The sequence below is a fragment of the Microcebus murinus genome, chromosome 17 (genome assembly GCF_040939455.1).
Source record: "Microcebus murinus isolate Inina chromosome 17, M.murinus_Inina_mat1.0, whole genome shotgun sequence".
NCBI lineage: Eukaryota > Metazoa > Chordata > Mammalia > Primates > Cheirogaleidae > Microcebus > Microcebus murinus.
In genome coordinates, this window is record NC_134120.1 from 49079549 (window position 1) to 49100044 (window position 20496).

General features: G+C 36.2%; 1 protein-coding gene across 3 annotated transcripts in view; it reads left to right on the forward strand.

Annotated features, from left to right (window-relative positions):
* The window catches only part of SMCHD1 (structural maintenance of chromosomes flexible hinge domain containing 1), a 161865-nt gene that overhangs the window by 70432 nt on the left and 70937 nt on the right, over nucleotides 1–20496 (forward strand). For all 3 annotated transcript variants that reach the window (XM_012746148.3, XM_020282427.2, XM_012746149.3), the window contains exons 18-24: nucleotides 4–81; nucleotides 162–281; nucleotides 9426–9570; nucleotides 15001–15097; nucleotides 16793–16865; nucleotides 18795–18934; nucleotides 19612–19746. In XM_012746148.3, the coding sequence (XP_012601602.1) occupies nucleotides 4–81; nucleotides 162–281; nucleotides 9426–9570; nucleotides 15001–15097; nucleotides 16793–16865; nucleotides 18795–18934; nucleotides 19612–19746 (788 nt within the window). The remainder of the gene's footprint in view (nucleotides 1–3; nucleotides 82–161; nucleotides 282–9425; nucleotides 9571–15000; nucleotides 15098–16792; nucleotides 16866–18794; nucleotides 18935–19611; nucleotides 19747–20496) is intronic.

The following is a 20496-nucleotide window of genomic DNA, read 5'->3' on the forward strand; positions in this document are numbered from 1 at the left end:
AAGCTTCAAGTGGAAATAAAGAAATCATTTCACATATTAGTCAACATGGAGGAAAATGGCCTTACTGGTTTAAAAAAATGGGTGAGTGTTCTTATTCTTAATGTTAAAAAATATATCTGTATTATGTTGTCTTGATTTTTAATTATTTTTAATTTATCCAGAAAACATTCAAAAGTTGGGAAATTACACATTGAAATTACAAGTTGTATTGAACGAAAGTAATGCAGACACTTATGCAGGAAGACCACTACCATCTAAAATAATTAAATTTTCTGTTAAAGGTAAGCAAAATACTAATACATAATTATATATGCTAAAGGTGGCATTTTATATCAAGGGAAAAGATAGATAATTCAATAAAAGATGTTTGAACAATTAGGTAACCATCTGGATTTTTAAATGGCCTTAAAAATCAACTTGATAATCATATTCCTTCTGAATTTTGAAGACATTGCTTTCTACCTTCCATTGTTGCTGGTAAAGTCTAATGCTATTCTATTTCCTGACCCTTTGCATGTGATACCCTCAGTTTGTATCATTTGGTATAAGTTTGTTTTTATCCAGTTTTATCCAACAATAAACCTTGTATACCCTGTTAGTCTGGAAGCTCCTGTTTTATTTTCTAGGAATTTTTCTTGCATTACTTTGATTTCCTACTGTATGCTTTCTTTCTAAAATATCTAACATTAAAATGTTGGATCTCTGATACATTATTTTTCTTTTTTCTACTTTCTATCTCTTTGTTTTTTTGTTTTTCTACTTCATTGGAGATTTCCTTAACTTGATGTTCTATGCAAGGGGTGGGGAACCGACAGCCATGTAAGGCCCTTCATATCCCGAAGTCTAGCCCCAGGATTGAATCCAAACTTCACAGAACAAATCTCTGTATTAAAAGGATCTATTCTGTAAAATTTGGATTCAGTGAAAAGGCTGCACTCAAGGATCCAATATACTATTAATATTTTTCTTTTTTCTACTTTCCATCTCTTGGCTTTGTTTTTCTGTTTCATTAGAGATTTCCTTAGCTAGATGTTTTATACTTTCTATTGAGTTTTTCCCCTGTTATCATTTTCAGTTTCTAAAATTCCCTCTAGCCCCGTTATTGCTTTTCAAAGCATTCTCTTCCTACTTCATTGAGTATCTTTATTAATTCTTTGAAGATAATAATAACAGTTGGAGTTTTCCTTGAAGCATTTTTCCTTATTTATAGTCTGTTTCTTTCTTGTTCCTTTTTTTCTCTCTTTCTCTGAGTCTTTCTTGTTAGATACTGTCTTAACATGACTAGCGATTTGCTCATATTTAAGAATAGGACACTTGAAAACTTGCATTTCATTGGGGAAAATTATGGTATGAGAATTTTTAGGCCTTCTCTCTTTAGCTGTTTAGATTCCCAGAGTAGAGCCTTCTAGTCATCTGCTAGGAGGGTAAAGACCAGGCTGCCAGTATTTTAGGAGCCAAGTTGGGAAAGACTATTGGGAGGGTTGTCTCACTTTGATACATAATCTTTAACTTGATTTTTTTATTTGCCATAAACTCTCACACTTTTAGTATTGTTGTGTCCCTTACTTCTTAGACCTACTCTTCTTTTCCCAGATAATAAACTTTCCATCTTTACTGGGAAATGAGGAGGGCAGTTACCTGGCCTGTGCATTAAAGGATGGGGATCTGGGGAACTGTTTCTTAAATAGACTTCAACAGATCTTTCAAGTTTTTTTTTTTTTTTTTTTGAGACAGAGTCTCATTCTGTTGCCCCAGTAGCCACAGCATCAGCCTAGCTCACAGCAACCTCAAACTCCTGGGCTCAAGTGATCCTCCTCCCTCAGCTTTCTGAGTAGTTGGGACTACAGGCATGTGCCACCATGCCCAGCTAACTTTTTTCTATATATTTTTAGTTATCCAGGTAATTTCTTTCTATTTTTTTGAGTAGACATGGGGTCTCGCTCTTGCTCAGGCTGGTCTCGAACTCCTGAGCTCAAATGATCTGCCTGCCTTGGCCTCCCAGAGTGCTAGGATTACAGGCGTGAGCCACTGCACCCGGCCAGATCTTCCAGTTTTATTTCAATTTTATTACAACTTGATACAGCCATTCCTGAGCCTTTTGAGTGTCATACAGTGTGAATCAGATTGGGTCTCTGATAACTTTGTTGTTTGAGGATTTGATGTGCTTGGGTCTTTCTGCCAAGTCAGTTCCACTTGTCCATATTTTGTCTAGCCTTCAAATTCTATTACTATTGTCTTTTTTCTTGTTCACTCTTTTGGTTGGTTTTTAGGTCTCTTAAAGAAGTTCTGTAGTCATTGTTATGGGGGTTTTGGAAAGAACTGATCTAAGTAGCTGTGGTTACCTTCTTTAATCAGAAGGACTGCCTTGGAGACTGTTTTCTTTCCTTTTTTATTTCTTTTAAGTTTTTTGGAGGCTTTCTTTTTGTACATATAAATCTACTGTGTTCTTTAAATAGGTGTGGAATGTGTTTCATAGTATGGCTGTACTATAGTTTCAGCAGTTTCCTATTGATGAACCATTTAGGTTGTTTGTAATTTTTTGGCTGTTATAAACGATATTGCTATGTTGAAGGAAAATTATACTGCTTTGTATACATGTGCTGGAATCTCTCTAGGGTGGATACCAAGAAGTAGAATTCCCAAAAGGCTATGCTATGGTAGCCTCACCAGCAGACTATAAGAATTTCAGTTTCCGACAAGTTCATTCCTGGCTAAACTATATATTTCTTTTGCATAGTTAGTGGTTAAACTATTTTTGTATCAGAGTCACCTAAAGGGCTTGTTAAAACACAGCCTGCTAGATCTTCCCCCCAGAGTTTCTGATTCAGCAGGTTTGAATTTTGTATGTCTAATAAGTTCCCAGGGGATGACTGAAACTGTTAGACTAGAGGCAACACTTTGAGAATAGCTGGTCTATAGCAGATTTTCATAAATTCTGAATTTTAATTTTTTTCCAAGTTCCCATTTGGCGTTTATTTTTTATTTTATTTTATTTTATTTCATTTTTTTATTTCAGGATATTATGGGGATACAAATGTTAAGGTTACCTATATTGCCCATGCCCTCCCTCCCCCCTCTCACCCGCCCGACACCTTATAAATGTTATTCCTATATGTCCACTTAAGTGTTTATTTGTTAATACTAGTTTGCTGGTGAGATCATGTAGTGCTTGTTTTTCCATTCTTGAGATACATCACTTAGTAGAATGAATTCCAGCTCTATCCAGGAATATACAAGAGGTGCTATATCACCATTGTTGCTTATAGCTGAATAGTACTCCATGGTATACATATACCACATTTTATTAATCCACTCATGTATTGATGGGCACCTGGGTTGTTTCCACACTTTTTGCAATTGTGAACTGTGCTGTTGTAAACATTCGAATGCAGGTGTCCCATTTATAGAGTGTCATTTGATCTTTTGGGTAGATGCCCCATAGTGGAATTGCTGGATCAAATGGTAGATCTACTTGTATCGCTTTAAGGTATCTCCATATTGTTTTCCACAGAGGCTGAACCAGTTTGTAGTCCCACCATCAGTGTAGGAGTGTTTCTATCTCTCGGCATCCACGCCAACATTATTGTTTGGGGACTTTTGGATAAAGCCCATTCTTACTGGAGATAAATGATATCTCATTGCAGTTTTGATTTGCATTTCCCTGATGATTAGAGATGTTGAGCATTTTTTCATATGTTTGTTGGCCTTTATTCTGTCTTAAACTTTCTGTTCATGTCCTTTACCCACTTTTTGATAAGGTCATTTGATTTTTTCTTGCTGATTTTCCTGAGTTATAAATAGATTCTAGTTATCAGCCCTTTATAGGATGTGTAGCTTGCAAAAATTTTCTCCCATTGTGTGGATTGTCTGTTTGGTCTCTTGACAGTTTCTTTGGCTGTGTAGAAGCTTTATAATTTGATTAGGCCCCATTTATTTATTTTTGTTGCTGCTATGATTGCCTTTGAGGTCGTCTTCATAAATTCTTTGCCTAGGCCAATGTCTAGAAGAGTATTTCTAACGTTTTCCTCTAGGATTCTAATAGTTTTACACCTAATGTTCAAGTCTGTTACCTAGCGTGAGTTGACTTTTGTGAGAGGTGAAAGGTGTGGGTCTTGTTTCAGTCTTCTACTTGTGGCTATCCAGTTTTCCCAGCAGGATTCTTTCCCCAGTGTATATTTTTGTCTGGTTTGTTGAAGATTAGTTGGCTATATGAGGATGGTTTTATATCTGGGTTCTCTGTTCTGTTCCACTGGTCAATATCCCTGTTCTTGTACCAGTACCAAGCTGTTTTAATGACTATAGCCTTGTAGTAACCATCCTTGCATCCCTGGGATGAAGCCAACTTGGTTGTGATGGATTATTTTTTTGACAAGCACCTGGATTTGATTGGCTAGGATTTTGTTGAGAATTTTTGCATGTATATTGATAAGGGATATTGGTCTGTAGTTTTCTTTTTTCGTTGCATCCTTTCCTGGTTTTGGTATCAGGGTTATGTTCGCTTCATAAAATGTGTTGGGAAGCATTCCATCCTTCTCGATGTTGTGGAATAATTTCTGCAGGATAGGCACGTGTTCTTCTTTGTAGATGTGGTAAAATTTGGGTGTGAAGGCATCTGGTGCAGGACTTTTCTTTTTAGGAAGGTTTTTTTATTGCTCTTTCAATTTCAGTACTTGATATTGGTATGTTCAGGAATTCTGTTTCTTCCTGGTTGAGCCTAGGGAGGCTGTGTGTTTCTAATAAATTATCCATTTCTTCCACATTTTCCAGTTTGTGTGCATAGAGGTTTTTGTAGTATTCATAAATTATATCTTGTATCTCTGTGGCATCCGTTGTAATGTCTCCTATATTGTTCCTGATGGAGCTTATTAGAGATTTTTCTTTTCTGCTTTTTGGTAGTCTAGCCAATGGTGTGTCAATTTTGTTTATTTTTTCAAAGAACCAACTTTTTGTTTTATTAATCTTCTTTATAGTTTCCCTGTTGTCAATTTCGTTTAGTTCTTATTTGATCTTAATGATTTCATTTCTTCTGCTGGGTTTGGGGTTGGTCTGCTCTTCTTTTTCCAGCTCTTTGAGATGATTCATTAGGTTGTCTATTTGTAATCTTTTCTACTTTTGGATATAGGCATTTATGGAAATAAACTTTCCTCTCAGGTTTGCTTTAACTGTGTCCCACAGGTTTTGGTAACTTGTGTCACTTTTGTCATTTAGTTCAAAGAATCTTTTGATTTCCATCTTGATTTCCTCGTTTATGAAGTGATCATTCAGCAGAAAGTTGTTTAGTTTCCATGACTTTGGGTAGAAATGAGAACTCCTGTTAGGATTGATTTCTACTTTTATTCCATATGGTCTGAAAAAATACATGGTATAATTTCTATTTAATTATATAAATGGTATATTTATATAATATATAAAATGTATATAAAATATACATGGTATATTTCTATTTTTTAAAATTGTTTGGGACGTGCTTTGTGTCCTAGGATATGGTCAGTCTGAGAGAATGACCCATGAGCTGATGAGAAGAACGTATATTCAGTGATTTTGGGGTAGAATGTCCTGTAAATGTCAGTCAGGCCTATTTGTTCTAGAGTTCTGTTTAAGTCCATTATTTCTTTGTTGATTGATTTTCTGTTTGGAGGATCTGTCCTGTGCTATCAGTGGGTTGTTAAAGTCTCCGACTATTATGGCATTGTTGTTTATTAATTTATTTAGATCAAGTAGAGTTTGCCTGAGTGCACCAAGGTTGGGTGCATATATATTTAGAATTGTTATGTCTTCTTGGAGAACTGTACCCTTCACCATTATATACTGACCTTCTTTGTCTTTTATTACTTTTGTTGATTTAAAAACTAAGTTATCTATAATCAGCACCCCCACCCCACCTTTCTTTTCTCTTCCGTTTGCTTGAAATATTGTTCTCCACCCCTTTACCTTTAGTCTAACTGCATCCTTGCAGGTTAGATGTATTTCCTGAAGGCAGTAGATAACTTGGCTTGTGTTTTTTTTTTTTTTTTTTTTTGAGACAGAGTTTCGCTTTGTTGCCTAGGCTAGAGTGAGTGCCATGGCGTCAGCCTAGCTCACAGCAACCTCAATCTCCTGGGCTCAAGGGATCCTTCGGTCTCAGCCTCCCAAGTAGCTGGGACTACAGGCATGAGCCACCATGCCCGGCTAATTTTTTCTATATATATTAGTTGGCCAATTAGTTTCTTTCTATTTATAGTAGAGACGGGTCTCGCTCTTGCTCAGGCTGGTTTTGAACTCCTGACCTCGAGCAATCCACCCGCCTCGGCCTCCCAGAGAGCTAGGATTACAGGCGTGAGCCACCGCGCCCGGCCTGGCTTGTGTTTTTTTATCCATTCGGCCAGCCTATGTCTCTTGAGTGGGGTGTTCAAGCCATTCACATTTATTGAGATAACTGATAGGTGGGGCAGATCTCTGTTCATTATGTTGGGTTGAACTTTGTTGCTTTGTTTCCTCTCTTGAGCCATTGTGGTATTTGGGCTTTGATCTTCAGCTTTGAGTAGATTTACATTCATGAGTGTTTATTGTGCTGAACCTTGGGTAACACTGTTTTGAGTACTTAAAGGGCTGGTCTTGTCTTGGTGAATTCCCTTAGTCTTTGCTTATCTGAGAATGTCTTGGTTTCTCCTTCATATACAAAACTTCATTTTGCAGGGAATAAGATTCTAGCCTGGGCATTGTTCTGTTTGAAAAGCGTGAGAATGGGGCCCCAGGCTCTCCTTGCTTGTAAAGTCTCAGTAGAGACGTCTGGCATTATTCAGATTGGCTTTCCTTTGTGTGTTACTTGTTCATCTCACAGCTCTTAGAATGGCCTCTTTAGTTAATATTTTGGTCAGTCTGATGACTGCATGTTGTGAAGTCTTCCTGTTTGCATTGACTCTTCCAGGGGTCCTCTGAGCTTCTTGAACTTGTATATCGAGATTTTTAGCAAGACCTAGGAAATTTTCCTCTATCATATCTTCAAATAGCTTGTTCAACCCTAGAGTGTTTTCTTCTTCCTTTTTTGGTAACCCTATGACCCTCACATTAGGTTTCTTCACATCTCTTGTAGGCTTTGCTTTTCTTTTGCTTCTCTTCCCTGTCTCTGTGACTGATTTATTTAATTGGAAGGTGTTATCTTCAATCTCTGAGATTCTTTCTTCTGTTTGATCTACCCTGTTCTTGAGGCTTTCCACTGTGTTTTGTAGTTCCCTCAATTAATTCTTCATTTTCAGAAGTTCAGTTAAACTTTTCTTCATTGTTTCAGTTTCTTTAGTGAATTTTTGTTCCATGTCCTGGAGTCCTTTTGTGTTTTCTTTGTGTTGGTTATCCAGTTGTTCTTGCAGGTCATTGAATTTTCTTAAGATCCACATTCGAAATTCCTCTTCTGTCATTTTGGTTGCCTGATTTGGGTTGGTGTCTGTTTCTGTGGGGCTGGTGCTCCTATCTGGGGGTGTGGTTTCCGTTTGGTTCTTAATATTTCTGGAGTTCATTTGATGATTTCTTCCTATCTGGATCATTTATTGCTTCTTGCGTTTAGGTTTTTGTTTGGATATTGACATGCCCTGTTTAGTCTCTGAGCCGGTAGGTGGTATTTGTGGGTGAGTTTCGACCATACCCTGTATGATGAGTCATTAGGTACAGTGCAAAGGGTGTGCAGAATGTCCTTCCTGTCAGTAGGTGGCACTTGCTCGGAGGAAGAGGCTACACTGTTGCTTTTGGGTTTTGTATCTAGTTCTTGTTCCTCTGGAGAGGCACTCTAGTGCCTCAGTTGGTCGATGGGGCCCTGGAACTTCCTGGTGTGTTCTTTTCTCTCCCTCAGTGAGGGCTGGTCTCGAAGTAAGTCTGGGTGGAGCTGGGTTGTGTAAGCCTGCCTTCAGGCACCACCAATACTCTTAATAGGGGTCAAAGTTCTGTTCTCTGCTTCTGGGAAAAGCTGTCAAGGAGGGGCTGGAATGGCCTAGCTCAGTCAGCAAGTCTCTGTGTGGGGGTGGGGTCGTCTGAGACCTGCAGTCTGGAGCAAGCCTCGCTGCTCTCCACCCTCCCCAACTCCTCGGCTACTCCTGGGCCTCTGCCAGCAGGCCTCCCTTGGCTGTGATGTGGGCTGGGTGGTTTCCTGTGCAGGATGGCCGGCTGGGCTGGGCACACGGCCCCCCTTTGGGAGGAGGGTTGCCCTCAAGGACGCTTATCTGCCCCTGACGGCACACACACCTCAGTAGGCTGTTCACGTATATCTCTTCTGTGCCCCAGGCAAGGTGAGACCTGGGTGCTCGGGATCTGGTCTGCAGGTCTGATCTCTTGGCCCCAAAGTTCAATCCTTTACCCTATCAGGAAGAGGAGTGCCAGTCCTAATGCACCCCGGGGGAGCCCAAGCTGGGTTGATGTCTCTCAGCCGCAAGGTCTGCCCCGTTCTCTTGGGATCACCATACTAGCAGCACCTGGGGAGGGCTGGCCGGTACGGAGCTCACCATCTGAGTTCCCTTCAGTCAGCTGTAGGGCCGGGCCCCAAAAGGGAAGGTCCCGTTCCCTGGAGGTGCCTCCGGCTGGTGACTATATTGTGTCTCTCGGCAACCATGGAAGGGAGAATGAGGCAATATGGCACCTGCCACGTAGCTGGGGTCTGCACACAGAGGTGCCCCGAGGGAGTTGGGAGCCTGGTGTTGTGTCCGCTACATGCTTACCGCTCACTGGCAGTGGCCGTCTCTCAGCTAGTGTCCACAGGTCTCTCCAACCACTGGGGAGCCCATCAGCAGTCTGAGATGCAAGGGAGTGGAAAGTTAGCCGCTCCACCTACCCTTGCTGCTGGTCTCCAGGCTACTCGGAGACTCGTTCCAGTTCTCCTCCACAACCTCCTCCCGTGGAGTCTCCCGTGGTGTCTCCCGTGGTCTCAGGTGCCTCTCCTTCTGACCCTCCTCCGATGCTTGTCTGCTTGCTTTTTTCTTCTAATTTCTCCTAGAATCTGCCTGTTCTGCAGAGATACTCTGTCTGGCAGTGTTTCTCGTCCGCCATCTTGCTCTGCCCTTCTCTGACTTTTAATTCTTTATTGCATATTTTGCAAATATTTTTCATGTCAAGTTTCTCTTTTATTTAACTTAGTCAAATATGTCCTTTTATAGCTATTGAAGATTGTGTTATGCCTTAGAAGTTAATTTGTCTGATAAAGTTATAAACATATTCTTTATATTCTAATAATTTCTTAGTTTAACAATAAATTTATCTCCACCTCTAGAATTTTACTTTTATGTATGGTGTGAGATAAATATCTAGCTTTATTATTTTCCCAAGTGGATTGTCAATATAATTTATATAATTTTTGCACAGATTTAAAATGCCATCTTTGTCATAGTCCTAGCCTGTTTCTGACCTCCAGTGAATTTTCTCACCAATAAACTTGCTTTTTGTTTCCACTTTTGTTTTTGTTAAAGAGGGTAAGCCAGAGAAATTTTCATTTGGTCTACTGGATCCTCCTTTTCGTGTTGGAGTTCCATTCAATATCCCTCTGGAGTTTCAGGATGAATTTGGTCATACTAGTCAACTAGTAACTGATATTCAGCCAGTTCTTGAAGCAAGGTAATTTGAAGGATCAATTTGTATTTGTTTTTCATATTTGCTAAGCATTCCCTCATTTCTTTTTTTAAACTTAAATTATTTGTGTGAAGTTTTTAACTTCATAACTATCATGTAGAATATTTAGTGAATTTTATGATATCTGGGGGATTTATTTAGCCCCAAACTGTCCTCTGTGACTACAGTATCATATGTAAATTTCTTTACTGAAGTTTATCTTTTGACTGAATTTACTGTTGAAGTTGTTTAGATGTTTAGTTCTTAACCCTATTTCCTTTTGCAAGTGTGATATGATATCTCCAGGCCATTCTGTTAGTAATACCACTATTTATTTTTTTGTTGTTGCTGTTTACTTAGACATTATGGCCATTTAAACTTAGTGGTGTTATCTAGTAGTAGGTTTTTAACCTGCCAGTGCAATTAATTTTGGTATTTTAAAAACCATAGCAATAAAGTTTATGCCTTCTCTCGAAATTTGGGTCCTTCCTTAGAATTCACCCTTACTTTAATAGTCCTTACAAGCCCTTGTATTAAGAAATAACTCTGAGAAACTTAACATCTGTCTATTGATGTTATTGAGGTTGTTCATTATTTAATCACCTCTTTTAGAGGTGGCTAGGAAGAAAATCCTAATCGGTCTGATGAGCATGAGTTATGTTTCTTCTTCTGAACATTAATTTGTAAAATGCTGCATATTTCTTTCTTTGCATTGGCTGGCTGCCAAATTTGTCTTTTTATGCATACTTGTTTTTTTGTTTGTTGTTTTTTTTTGACACAAGAGTTTCACTCTGTTGCCCAGGCTAGAGTGCTGTGGCATCCACGTAGTTCACAGCAACTTCAAACTCCTGGGCTCAAGTGATCCTCCTGCCTCAGCCTCCCAAGTAGCTGGAACTACAGGCATCCGCCACCATGCCCAGCTAATTTTTTCTATATATATTAGTTGGCCAATCAATTTCTTTCTATTTATAGTAGAGACAGGGTGTCTCGCTCTTGCTCAGGTTGGTTTTGAACTCCTGACCTCAAGCAATCCCCCCACCTTGGCCTCTCAGAGTGCTAGGATTACATGCGTGAGCCACCGTGCCCGGCCATATATATATATATATATGCCTTCTTCTGTTGTCTTATATATGCCTTCATCTGTTGTCTTTGTGTGTTTTTTTCCCATTGTGGTAGAATTGTTTACTTTCAATCTTTTGAGCAGGTGTTATATTCCAGGTAGCTGGTGATATAGAAGTGAATAAGGAAATTTGCTTTCTAGAAGTTGATAGACTGGTTGAGATTGTGCTGTGTCAAGGTTTTGCCATAGTTAAGTTCCTGAAAGTGATACATGGTTATAAAAAATATTCAAAATTAATTTTTTATATTTCTGTGTTCAAGTTCCAAAAAGTCATTCTTATATTTTTGCCATATTGCATTAATTTGAATATTATATAGCAATGGAAGAGTTGAATACTTAAACATACTTGTTTAACAAAACACTAAAAATATATAGTCTGGACACAAATGGAAAATATTCTGGACACAAATGGAAAATATTAGTGCATTATTCTACACCTATTGTCTGTTATAACTTCCATCTTACCCTTGATAGAATATTCTTACATATAAAGTCTCTATCATACATACATAGTGATATTTAAAATTTTGGACTTTCAAAAAAATTTGGTAGCATGTTCACATGAATTTATCTTCAATTAAGTAGGACCATTGAATGGGTGGGTTTCTTTGGTATTTTTGTTTTTCTTAGTGTTATTTAAATTTAAACAGTTTATTCATGCATATGGCTTAAAGAATCAAATAGATTGATAAGCTTGTCATGAAACAAAAGGGGCTCCCCCCTGACTCCACTCACAGTCCACTTCTCAAAGAACCTCTTTCAGCTTTCTTACTTGATTCTTTTGGTGACTACTGCTATCTGTCTAAGTAACTTCTATTTTGCTACTTCTAGCTTTTTCAGTTTTAGGCATTACCTTTTTACTTATGGTCATGGAAGATGAGGACATACTCTCTTGTTGCCACCTTCATTACAAATAGGTATCTTTCCTGTTCCTCATTCTTCCATAAAGTTCTATTCTTGCTTGATCAGTATTTAGTCCTTACTTTGATACAATTATGCAAATTCTACTTAATTTCACAGCTTTATTGTTACTATACTTTTTTTCTTTGCTAAATTTATTGTAAGTTAAACCCTAAAGTCCCTGCCGATTGTCTAGTATCTTTTGAAGATATTTAGATGATAATCTATCAGTTTCATGTTCTTGGAGACATCTCTCTTTGAACTTGTGATGTGCTTCTGTCTGGGCTGATTATTTTTATGCTTTTCATAGTTGTTATTTTGTGATCTTCTTCCACCTTTATCCTGGGGATTGTCTTTGTCTTTCTTCTGTGTTGGATGTAGGGGAAATGGGATTAAACAGAAAACTTTCTCTTAACCCAGAAATCCTCTCCATAATGGTAGAAGTGAAAGAAAATAGCTTTATTATGTATTCAGCTTAAGAGATTTGCAAAGACAGAAGGAATGTTGCTGTTTTATATAGCTTAGTGGATACAAACCAGTACATCCCATGCTTTCAAGAAAAAATCCTTAAATTTAAGGGATCTTTATGATTAGAGGTACTTACAATTAGAGGCTGCAGTTTGAAGTCAGCCTACAATAAGAGTTTAGTCTCATACTCTCCCAGGAAATTGGGAGGTAGAGCATTATCTTTTTAAATTACATTTCAAAGAGATAGTTCTTGGTCTTTGAGGATTTCATTCCAGAATTGTGAGACTGTTAAGAGGTTTATTTTATTTAGCATTTGATCTTTCATGGATCTCCAGTAATTTTTAAAAATCCCTTGTCCTTTTCATTTTGCTGAAGCACATCCTTCACTAGTTTCCTGAGAAAGAGTGTGAGGTGAAATTTTTGCTGTGAAATGTCTTTATTCTACCCTGATACTTGATTGATTGAATTACAAGTCAGAAACTATTTTCTATCTGAAATATGAAAGCATTGCTTCATTATTTTCCTTCTAGCTTCCAGTGTTGCTGATTAGTTTAAGCTTATTTTGATTTTTACTTAAATGTATTTCCTATTCTCTTTACTTACAGGATATAGTTTTTATTCTCAAAGGGGTAAAATTTCACAGTGATATGTTTGTATAAATTTCTTCATTATTTGAAATACACCTTCTGTCATGGTTTCTCTTTCTGGGATCCTTGTTTATTGGATGCTGGGCCTTCTGGACTGAATCTCTGATTTTTGTAATGTTTTTCTATTTTTCTTAATCTTTTTTTTTGTTTCTACTCTACTGTCTGATATATTTTCTCAACCTTATCTTTTAATTTTTTTCCTTTCTGCTATCATATTTTTAATTTCCACGAATTTGTCCTGATTCTCTGAATGTTCTTTTGCGGATCTTATTTTATGAATGTAATACCTTTTTGCACTGATAAAATAAATTGTAGTTTGAGGTTTTTTTTAAATCTTTCTTTTACCTATACAGATATTCTCTGTTGTCTCCAACTTAGTTGCTTTTTCTTGTTTGTTCTTGGTTTCTTCATATATCTTGTTATTGGTCATCTGCATGTAAATGAGTAGAGAACTTAAATGCAGATAGGAAACTTTGAGAATGTGTGAGCTCAACTGTAGGATGTCTGTCTGGAGCATTTTGGTGGGGGAAAATCCTGTTGTCAGTATCTTTTTTTTTGAGACAGAGTCTCACTCTGTTGCCTGAGCTGGAGTACCATGGCATCAGCCTAGCTCACAGCAACCTCAAACTTCTGGGCTCAAGCAATCCTCTGCCTCAGCCTCCCAAGTAGCTGGGACTACAGGCATACACCACCATGCCTGGTTAATTTTTTTTTCCTTGTATATTTTTAGTTGGCCAATTAATTTCTTTCTATATTTAGTAAAAACAGGGTCTTGCTCTTGCTCAGGCTGGTCTCTCTTGTTCAGGCTGGTCTCCAACTCCTGAGCTCAAACGATCCACCCACCTCTGCCTTCCACAGTGCTAGGATTACAGGCGTGAGCCACCATGCCCGGCCTGTTGTCAGTATCTTTAGGTGTTAGGCTGGGCAGTTTCCTCAAAGAAGGATTGTCAGTCTTTTGCCTGGAGAGGTGAGTAGTTTAGTTCCTAGCCAGTCAAGGAACAAGGCTGCCGTGGGAATGGGGGAGGAGAGATCTCAGTGTCCATATGCATTCATTCAGGATTACCTCGTCTGTTCTTTTTAGTATTTTACCCTGTTTCTTAGCTCATCTGCTGTCCCTGGTTCAGAGATCTTCTTATTTGACCTTTTCAGAGGATAATCTGCCAGGGATCTAAACTTTCATCAATCCTTTTTTTTTAAAGCTTTCCGTTTTGCCTCCACTTCTAGAGGTTTCTGGTACCACCAGTTCCTGAGCAGTACCTGGGGATTCTGTGGTATAAATTGATTTCCAGTCTTTCTATTGCTGTTTTAGGATTCAGCTTTCTTGGTTGGGACTGCTAAGTGCTAAGTCATTTGCCTCTGATCTATCCTGCTTTCTAAGTAGATAAGTTTTGGTCTCCTGTCTCTTCTTCCTTTCTACCCTTTCTTTATGTTTGCCTTTAATAACAAATAAAATAAATCTCTTTATTGTCATATTAGTGGGGTTTTAAGTAACAGCAAAAGTAGATGTGTGTGTTTAACATTCATCTTTCCTAGGGAGTCTTTTTTTTTGTCTTGTGTGTTCCTTTACATCTTTTTTCAAATGAGCTTTACAGTTTGTTTCGAAAATACTCATAAACATTTAAATTCCATTCTTCAGAAAAATTAGGCTTTTTCTCCATCATGGTGTATTTTTTACTTTTTTTCCCTTTCTTTACCTTTGACAGATAACAGGTTACCACTATAAAGATCTGTATTTGGTCAAAGCTGATTTAGGAATTATGTTGCTCATGGCAATAGATTAGGAAATCTCAATGTATATTCTAACCAGTTCATGTCATTACAAGGCTATCTTTGATTATTTAGACTTTAAGTTTAGTAACAGGTGCCAAAAATTCTCTAAAATCCCACTGGTAAAAGATTTTAAGGAATCTATGGCTAAGGCAAAGGACATCATTAAAAGATGTCCTGGCGTATTTTGGTATTTTCTTTTCTTAGACTTGTATACATAGTCTAGCACTGAATTATGGATTGCCTTGTATCTTTACTAATTCAATAAATGCAGTTTTAGTTTTATGTCATATCTCTTCTACCATTTTCAATGGTTAGCCCATTGATATCACTTATCAATACTTATTGGATCTGGTTTTTTTTGTAAAAGGAATTCATGAGAATTTGCTTCTGTTTAGTTATTTCTTCCTATTTGAAAAAAACATTTTATTAGAAAAATGACTTAAACATGACAATGGCACGTAGGAAAGCAAAACGCATCTGCCGCTTGTTTGTAGGTTGAGAGGAAATTAAAAAATAACTTATTTTTTCCAGTGGTTTATCTTTACATTATGAAGAAATAACCAAAGGACCAAATTGTGTAATTCGAGGTGTTACAGCCAGGGGCCCTGTAAACTCTTGTCAAGGCAAGGTAAGCATTGTATATAAATTTTATAATCCCTGCTACATATTTATTTCTTATATGGTAAATATAAAATTGGAAATTTAAAATGGAATGACCTATTTTTATAAACAAGATGACAGTAATTGGGTTGTTAGGAATTAATCAGCATCTTGTCACCTGACTTACCTGTTATATATGTAAGAAGAATTCGCATGTTCACTACTATTGTTGCTTAAACATTTATGAGTTAAATATTTTTCATTGGTCTTCATCATCCCTATTCCAGCTTTGTGATATTCAAAGCCATTATATTAACACAGTTATTCAGGACTACACTGTTTTCTTTTTTCTCTCTATTACTGTTTTCATCCATTTTTGAAATATTTTTCTTAGAATGAAAATGACAATTATAAATTTGAGAAACTAACTTACATCTTTAAACATATTGCGTTAGTATTTAGATAAAAGGAAATATTTGGTGAGGAATACAATTAGGAAAGGTAAAGATAGTAAACTTGTAACAAGGTAATTTTTCAATTAGGTATATTAGGCAGCTAATAGATTTAAATGACTAACAGAGACAAAATTACTAGTAACTTAATAAGTGACTCTTACTCTATCATTTCTTTGAATATATATTCTAAAAACTTCCATATCAATATGATGCTTAAAATAGAGCATGTGAATTTGTTCAGGTACTAGAAACTGCTTTGTATAATCAAATCAAAGATTAAGTTCTATGCATCTTTCTGAAGATTTTTTTGGGAAAAAAACTTTAAATTGATGGAAAATTTGACTTTAGAAATACAAACTTTCTAAAAATATTTCTAGATTTTAAAAACTTTTTTTATTTTGAAGTCACTTTAGATTTATGGAGGAATCCAAAGATAGTATAGAGAGGTTGCATATAGAAAGTTCCTCTATTAAAGTCTTACAGAGCGTCATATATCTATACAAACTAAGAATTTAACATTGTCACAATGCTATTAACAAAACTTTGGACTTTAGTTGTCTTCAGTTAATGTTATTTTTCTTTTTTGTTTTCTCTCTCTCTTTTTTTTGAGACCAGGTCTCATTCTCTTGCCCTGGGTAAAGTGCAGTGCAGTGGTATCATCATAGCTTGCTGCAACCTCAAAATCCTGGCCTCAAGTGATCCTCCTGCCTCAGCCTCCTGAGTAGCTGGGACTTGTGCAAGCGCATGGCACCACGCCCAGCTAATTTTTTCCTATTTTTGATAGAAATGGGATCTTGCTCTTGCTCAGGCTGGTCTCGAACTTCTGACCTCAAGCAGTTCTCCTGCCTCGGGCTCCCAGAATGCTAGGATTATAGGCATCAGTCATTAGGCCTGGCCTAATGTTATTTTTCTATTCCAGGATCCAATCCAGAATAGCACATTGCATTTAGAGATTTTGAGATTTTTGTTTCTTTGCACTTTACTATTTTATATTTTTTATGACACCCATCTTGATTCTAATAATAATTCAAAAGTTAAACCTTTTGAGTTTGAAGAGATTATCATTTAGAAAGAAGCAGTATTGGTTAATTTTTTTCCTCTGAATTTGTTACATATGTAGATTAGATCATTTTAATAAATATAAAATTGGTCAGTAGATTTTTATTATGGTATGAAAGTGAAAAGCAAAAAATAAATCGGAATTGAGGCTAAACTCCTTAAGTGTGTATTTAGGACTTGGGTTTAATTTTTACAATTTTTTTCAACAGAATTATAACCTGAAGGTTATTCTGCCGGGCTTAAAAGAAGACTCTCAGATTTTGAAAATTAGATTACTACCTGGTAATATTATTTTAAGAAATATTCCTAATTACCTTTTAAATAATATTCATATAAATAATGATACTTATAAAGTTGGAGTTTTTTAAGGGATTGATAATGATACAAGTCTTGAAAATACATTTTAATGTGAAACATAGCCCTGGCAGAAATGAATAGTTTTTAAAAAGGAACTTTTAGAATGATGTTTGTGAATCTTGAGAGAAAATTTGAATATTGGAAGTGTATTAGGGAACTATTTCTAGGGAAATACATATTAGACTTATATTATTAACAGAACTGGGTCTGTCCTTTACCTTTTGTTCATATAACTATTCATATTTTAAGAAGAAAAGCTTCTAATGTCACTTTTACTAAGTTAATTCGGTAATTACTTAGCTTGAAAAAATGAGGTTACGGTAAAATTATACAGGATAGAAAATGTTGGCTAATTTGGGAGGCCATCTGTTGGAGAGGTTCAAAGAGTATATTGTGGAGTTGGCCCTTCTGGATTTGAATCTAGATTAACTTGTTCTAACCCTCCATTTCCTCATGTGTAAAATGAGATAATATCCACTCTCATAGGGTTGTTGTGAGGATTAAGTGAGTTAATATAGACAGTCCTCACTTTGCATGGTTCTGAAGTACTGAATGAAGAACACAGTTCCAATATGAACTGTAAAAAGTGAGAACTGCCTGTATCTGTAAAGCATTTAAACCAGTGCTTAGCATATAAGCTTTAGCTCTGATATTAACAATATGATTATATCTTTGTCCATATGTGACCTTTTATACTAGTTTTAAGCAAAAAGAAACAGGTATTGGACCAATTCAAGCTGTTTGAGGTTTCCCTCAAGCATGAGTTGTTAAAGAATTAAAAATTGGCGCAACTGTAGAAGTATTAAGAAAAAAATCATTACATATCAATAAACATGTATACATTTATTTCAGAATTTAGCTAAAAAGTATGGATTTTGGTAGTGAAATTCTTAGTAACTAAATCTGACATTTTAGGGAATTTTAGGGCAAAATGATAAAGTAGGAAGTAGCATGGTATAGTGATAAAAGTCAAGGGGTTTCAAATTACAAACCAGGATTTAAACCCAAGTCTACCACTTACTAGCCTTGTGACCTGGGCAAAATACTTAATCTCTTTGCTCACAATTTCCTCACCTATAAAATGGGAATGAATAATTAATAGTACCTTTTTCATTAAGATTAGTGAGGTTTATATGAGAATAGTCCTTAATTAAAACTTAGCACAGTGTCTGGCATATAGTAAATAATAAATAACAGCTAGTATTATTACAAAATAAAATAAGTGTTTACAATAACTGTCTCTGTATGTATCTGTTACCAATATTTAATGTAAATTGAATTTTAAAACATTTGTTTATAGAACAAATCAAATTGGCTCACTGCAGAAGTATAAACCTTCTTTTATTAGTCTTAGAGGGAACTTGTGATGTAACTTGCTTAGACATCAAAGGTAGTGGACAATCTTAAAAGTAAATGACCTGCTTATGTTATTACAAGAATTGATCCTTTGAATACCTACAGCAGGCATATAGTTACCTTTGGTGGAGAAATCAGTCATTATATAAAGTTGAAGTTATTAAATAAGGTAGTTTAATCTTTCAGTTTTTTTTCCTCAGGATCTTTTTAAGATTTTACTTGTTTAGGTGATTTCTCGCATAAGTTATCACTGTCATAGCTTGTGGCATAAAACTAAGCGTAGACACCAGATATTTTGTACAGTTGAGACAGCTCTCGTCTTATATAGAATCTGTGTATTTTAGGATAGAACTGATTAAACATGGACATTGCTTATTTTTTTCTTAGCATTATTTATAAAATATTAAATCTTTAAATTTTCAAGTTGTTTCTTTTGATATTTTCATACTTCAGTCTTTGAAACCTCTATGTGTATTTCATTATGTAATTTCCTGATAGGTCACCCTCATCGATTGAAGGTGAAACCTGATTCTGAAATTTTAGTTATAGAAAATGGAACAGCTTTCCCATTTCAGGTGGAAGTATTAGATGAGTCAGACAACATAACAGCACAACCAAAATTGATTGTTCATTGTAAGGTAAGCTTATTGGAAGACAAGAATATTTAGATTTTGAGTCCCATCATCATAGATGACAATGACTATATGTTTTAGCTACTTTATACTAAACCTTAACTAGTATTTAAGTCTTTAATTATTATCCCATGGTGGAATTTATGGAATCTCTCATTGCCAATGGTTTTTAACCATCCCTAAACCAATATAGATGCCAGCTATGCCCAATTACATAAAGAAATTTATGGATGAAAGTTTCTTTCCCTCTCCTCCCTTGCCTACACCCCCCTCATTTCAGATGAAGTATTTTACTTATGAATAGAATGATGGAAATATCTTTCAGGATTGGGAATGGATGGTTAAATGAAGGTGAGTAAAAGACCACAGAAAGAAAAGGAAAGCCCAGTTAAATAAAGTAAAAAAGAAAAGAATAATGATTCTAGAAGTTGATTGTCCTTCCAAAACATAAATTTTACTTAGCATTGTAGAAAATTGTTTTTAAAGAAATTTTCTAGAATTTCAGTGAGTTCTATTTAGAATTTTCCAGAATTTTAGAATTATAGCCAGAAATAGTAGCTGTAGTGAATTATTTAAAAATTTGAACAGTTGTTGAATAGTCAGTTACATGGTATTTGAATCTTATTTCCCATTCTTCAAATAGTTTTCAGGTGTTGGAATCTTATTTTGCATTCTTCAAATAGTTTTCAGGTGCTCCAAACCTTCCAGCCTATGTTGTGGATTGCAGTAGTTCTGGAACCAGTATTTTAACAGGATCTCCAATTCAAGTTCAGAATATTAAAAAAGACCAGACGCTTAAAGCAAGAATTGAAATACCTGTAAGTGATTACTTTTACTCACTGGTATTGTATTGAGTCTTCATACAAATAGTGTTTAACATCTTTATAATATTCTATGCAAAGTTGTTTAACTTTTAAAAATGAGGTATTTGTGGTTCTTTTAGCCAAAGGGAAGAAAAGGCAACATGAAATGGTATAATGACTGATTTAATGTTTTCTATCAAATATTAGTAATTGTCTTGATCAAACCTTTTACAGTATCTGTAGGTATTATTGATTTATATTTTCCAAAAATTATTTTTTTCTTATTAAAATGTATCATTTTATTTTTGTTCTTTTGTTTTTTATTATTCCTATTTGTTTCTTAAACAGCTTAGTAAATATCCCTATTTAAATCACCACTGAAGGACATATAAACCTTTAATTTGTGTGTTTAATTTTTTTTTTTTTTTTTTTTTTTTTTTTTTTTTTTGAGACAGAGTCTCCCTTTGTTGCCCAGGCTAGAGTGAGTGCCATGGCGTCAGCCTAGCTCACAGCAACCTCAAACTCCTGGGCTCGAGCGATCCTTCTGCCTCAGCCTCCCGAGTAGCTGGGACTACAGGCATGCGCCACCATGCCCGGCTAATTTTTTATATATATATCAATTGGCCAATTAATTTCTTTCTATTTATAGTAGAGACGGGGTCTCGCTCTTGCTCAGGCTGGTTTTGAACTCCTGACCTTGAGCAATCCACCCGCCTCGGCCTCCCAAGAGCTAGGATTACAGGCGTGAGCCACAGCGCCCGGCCT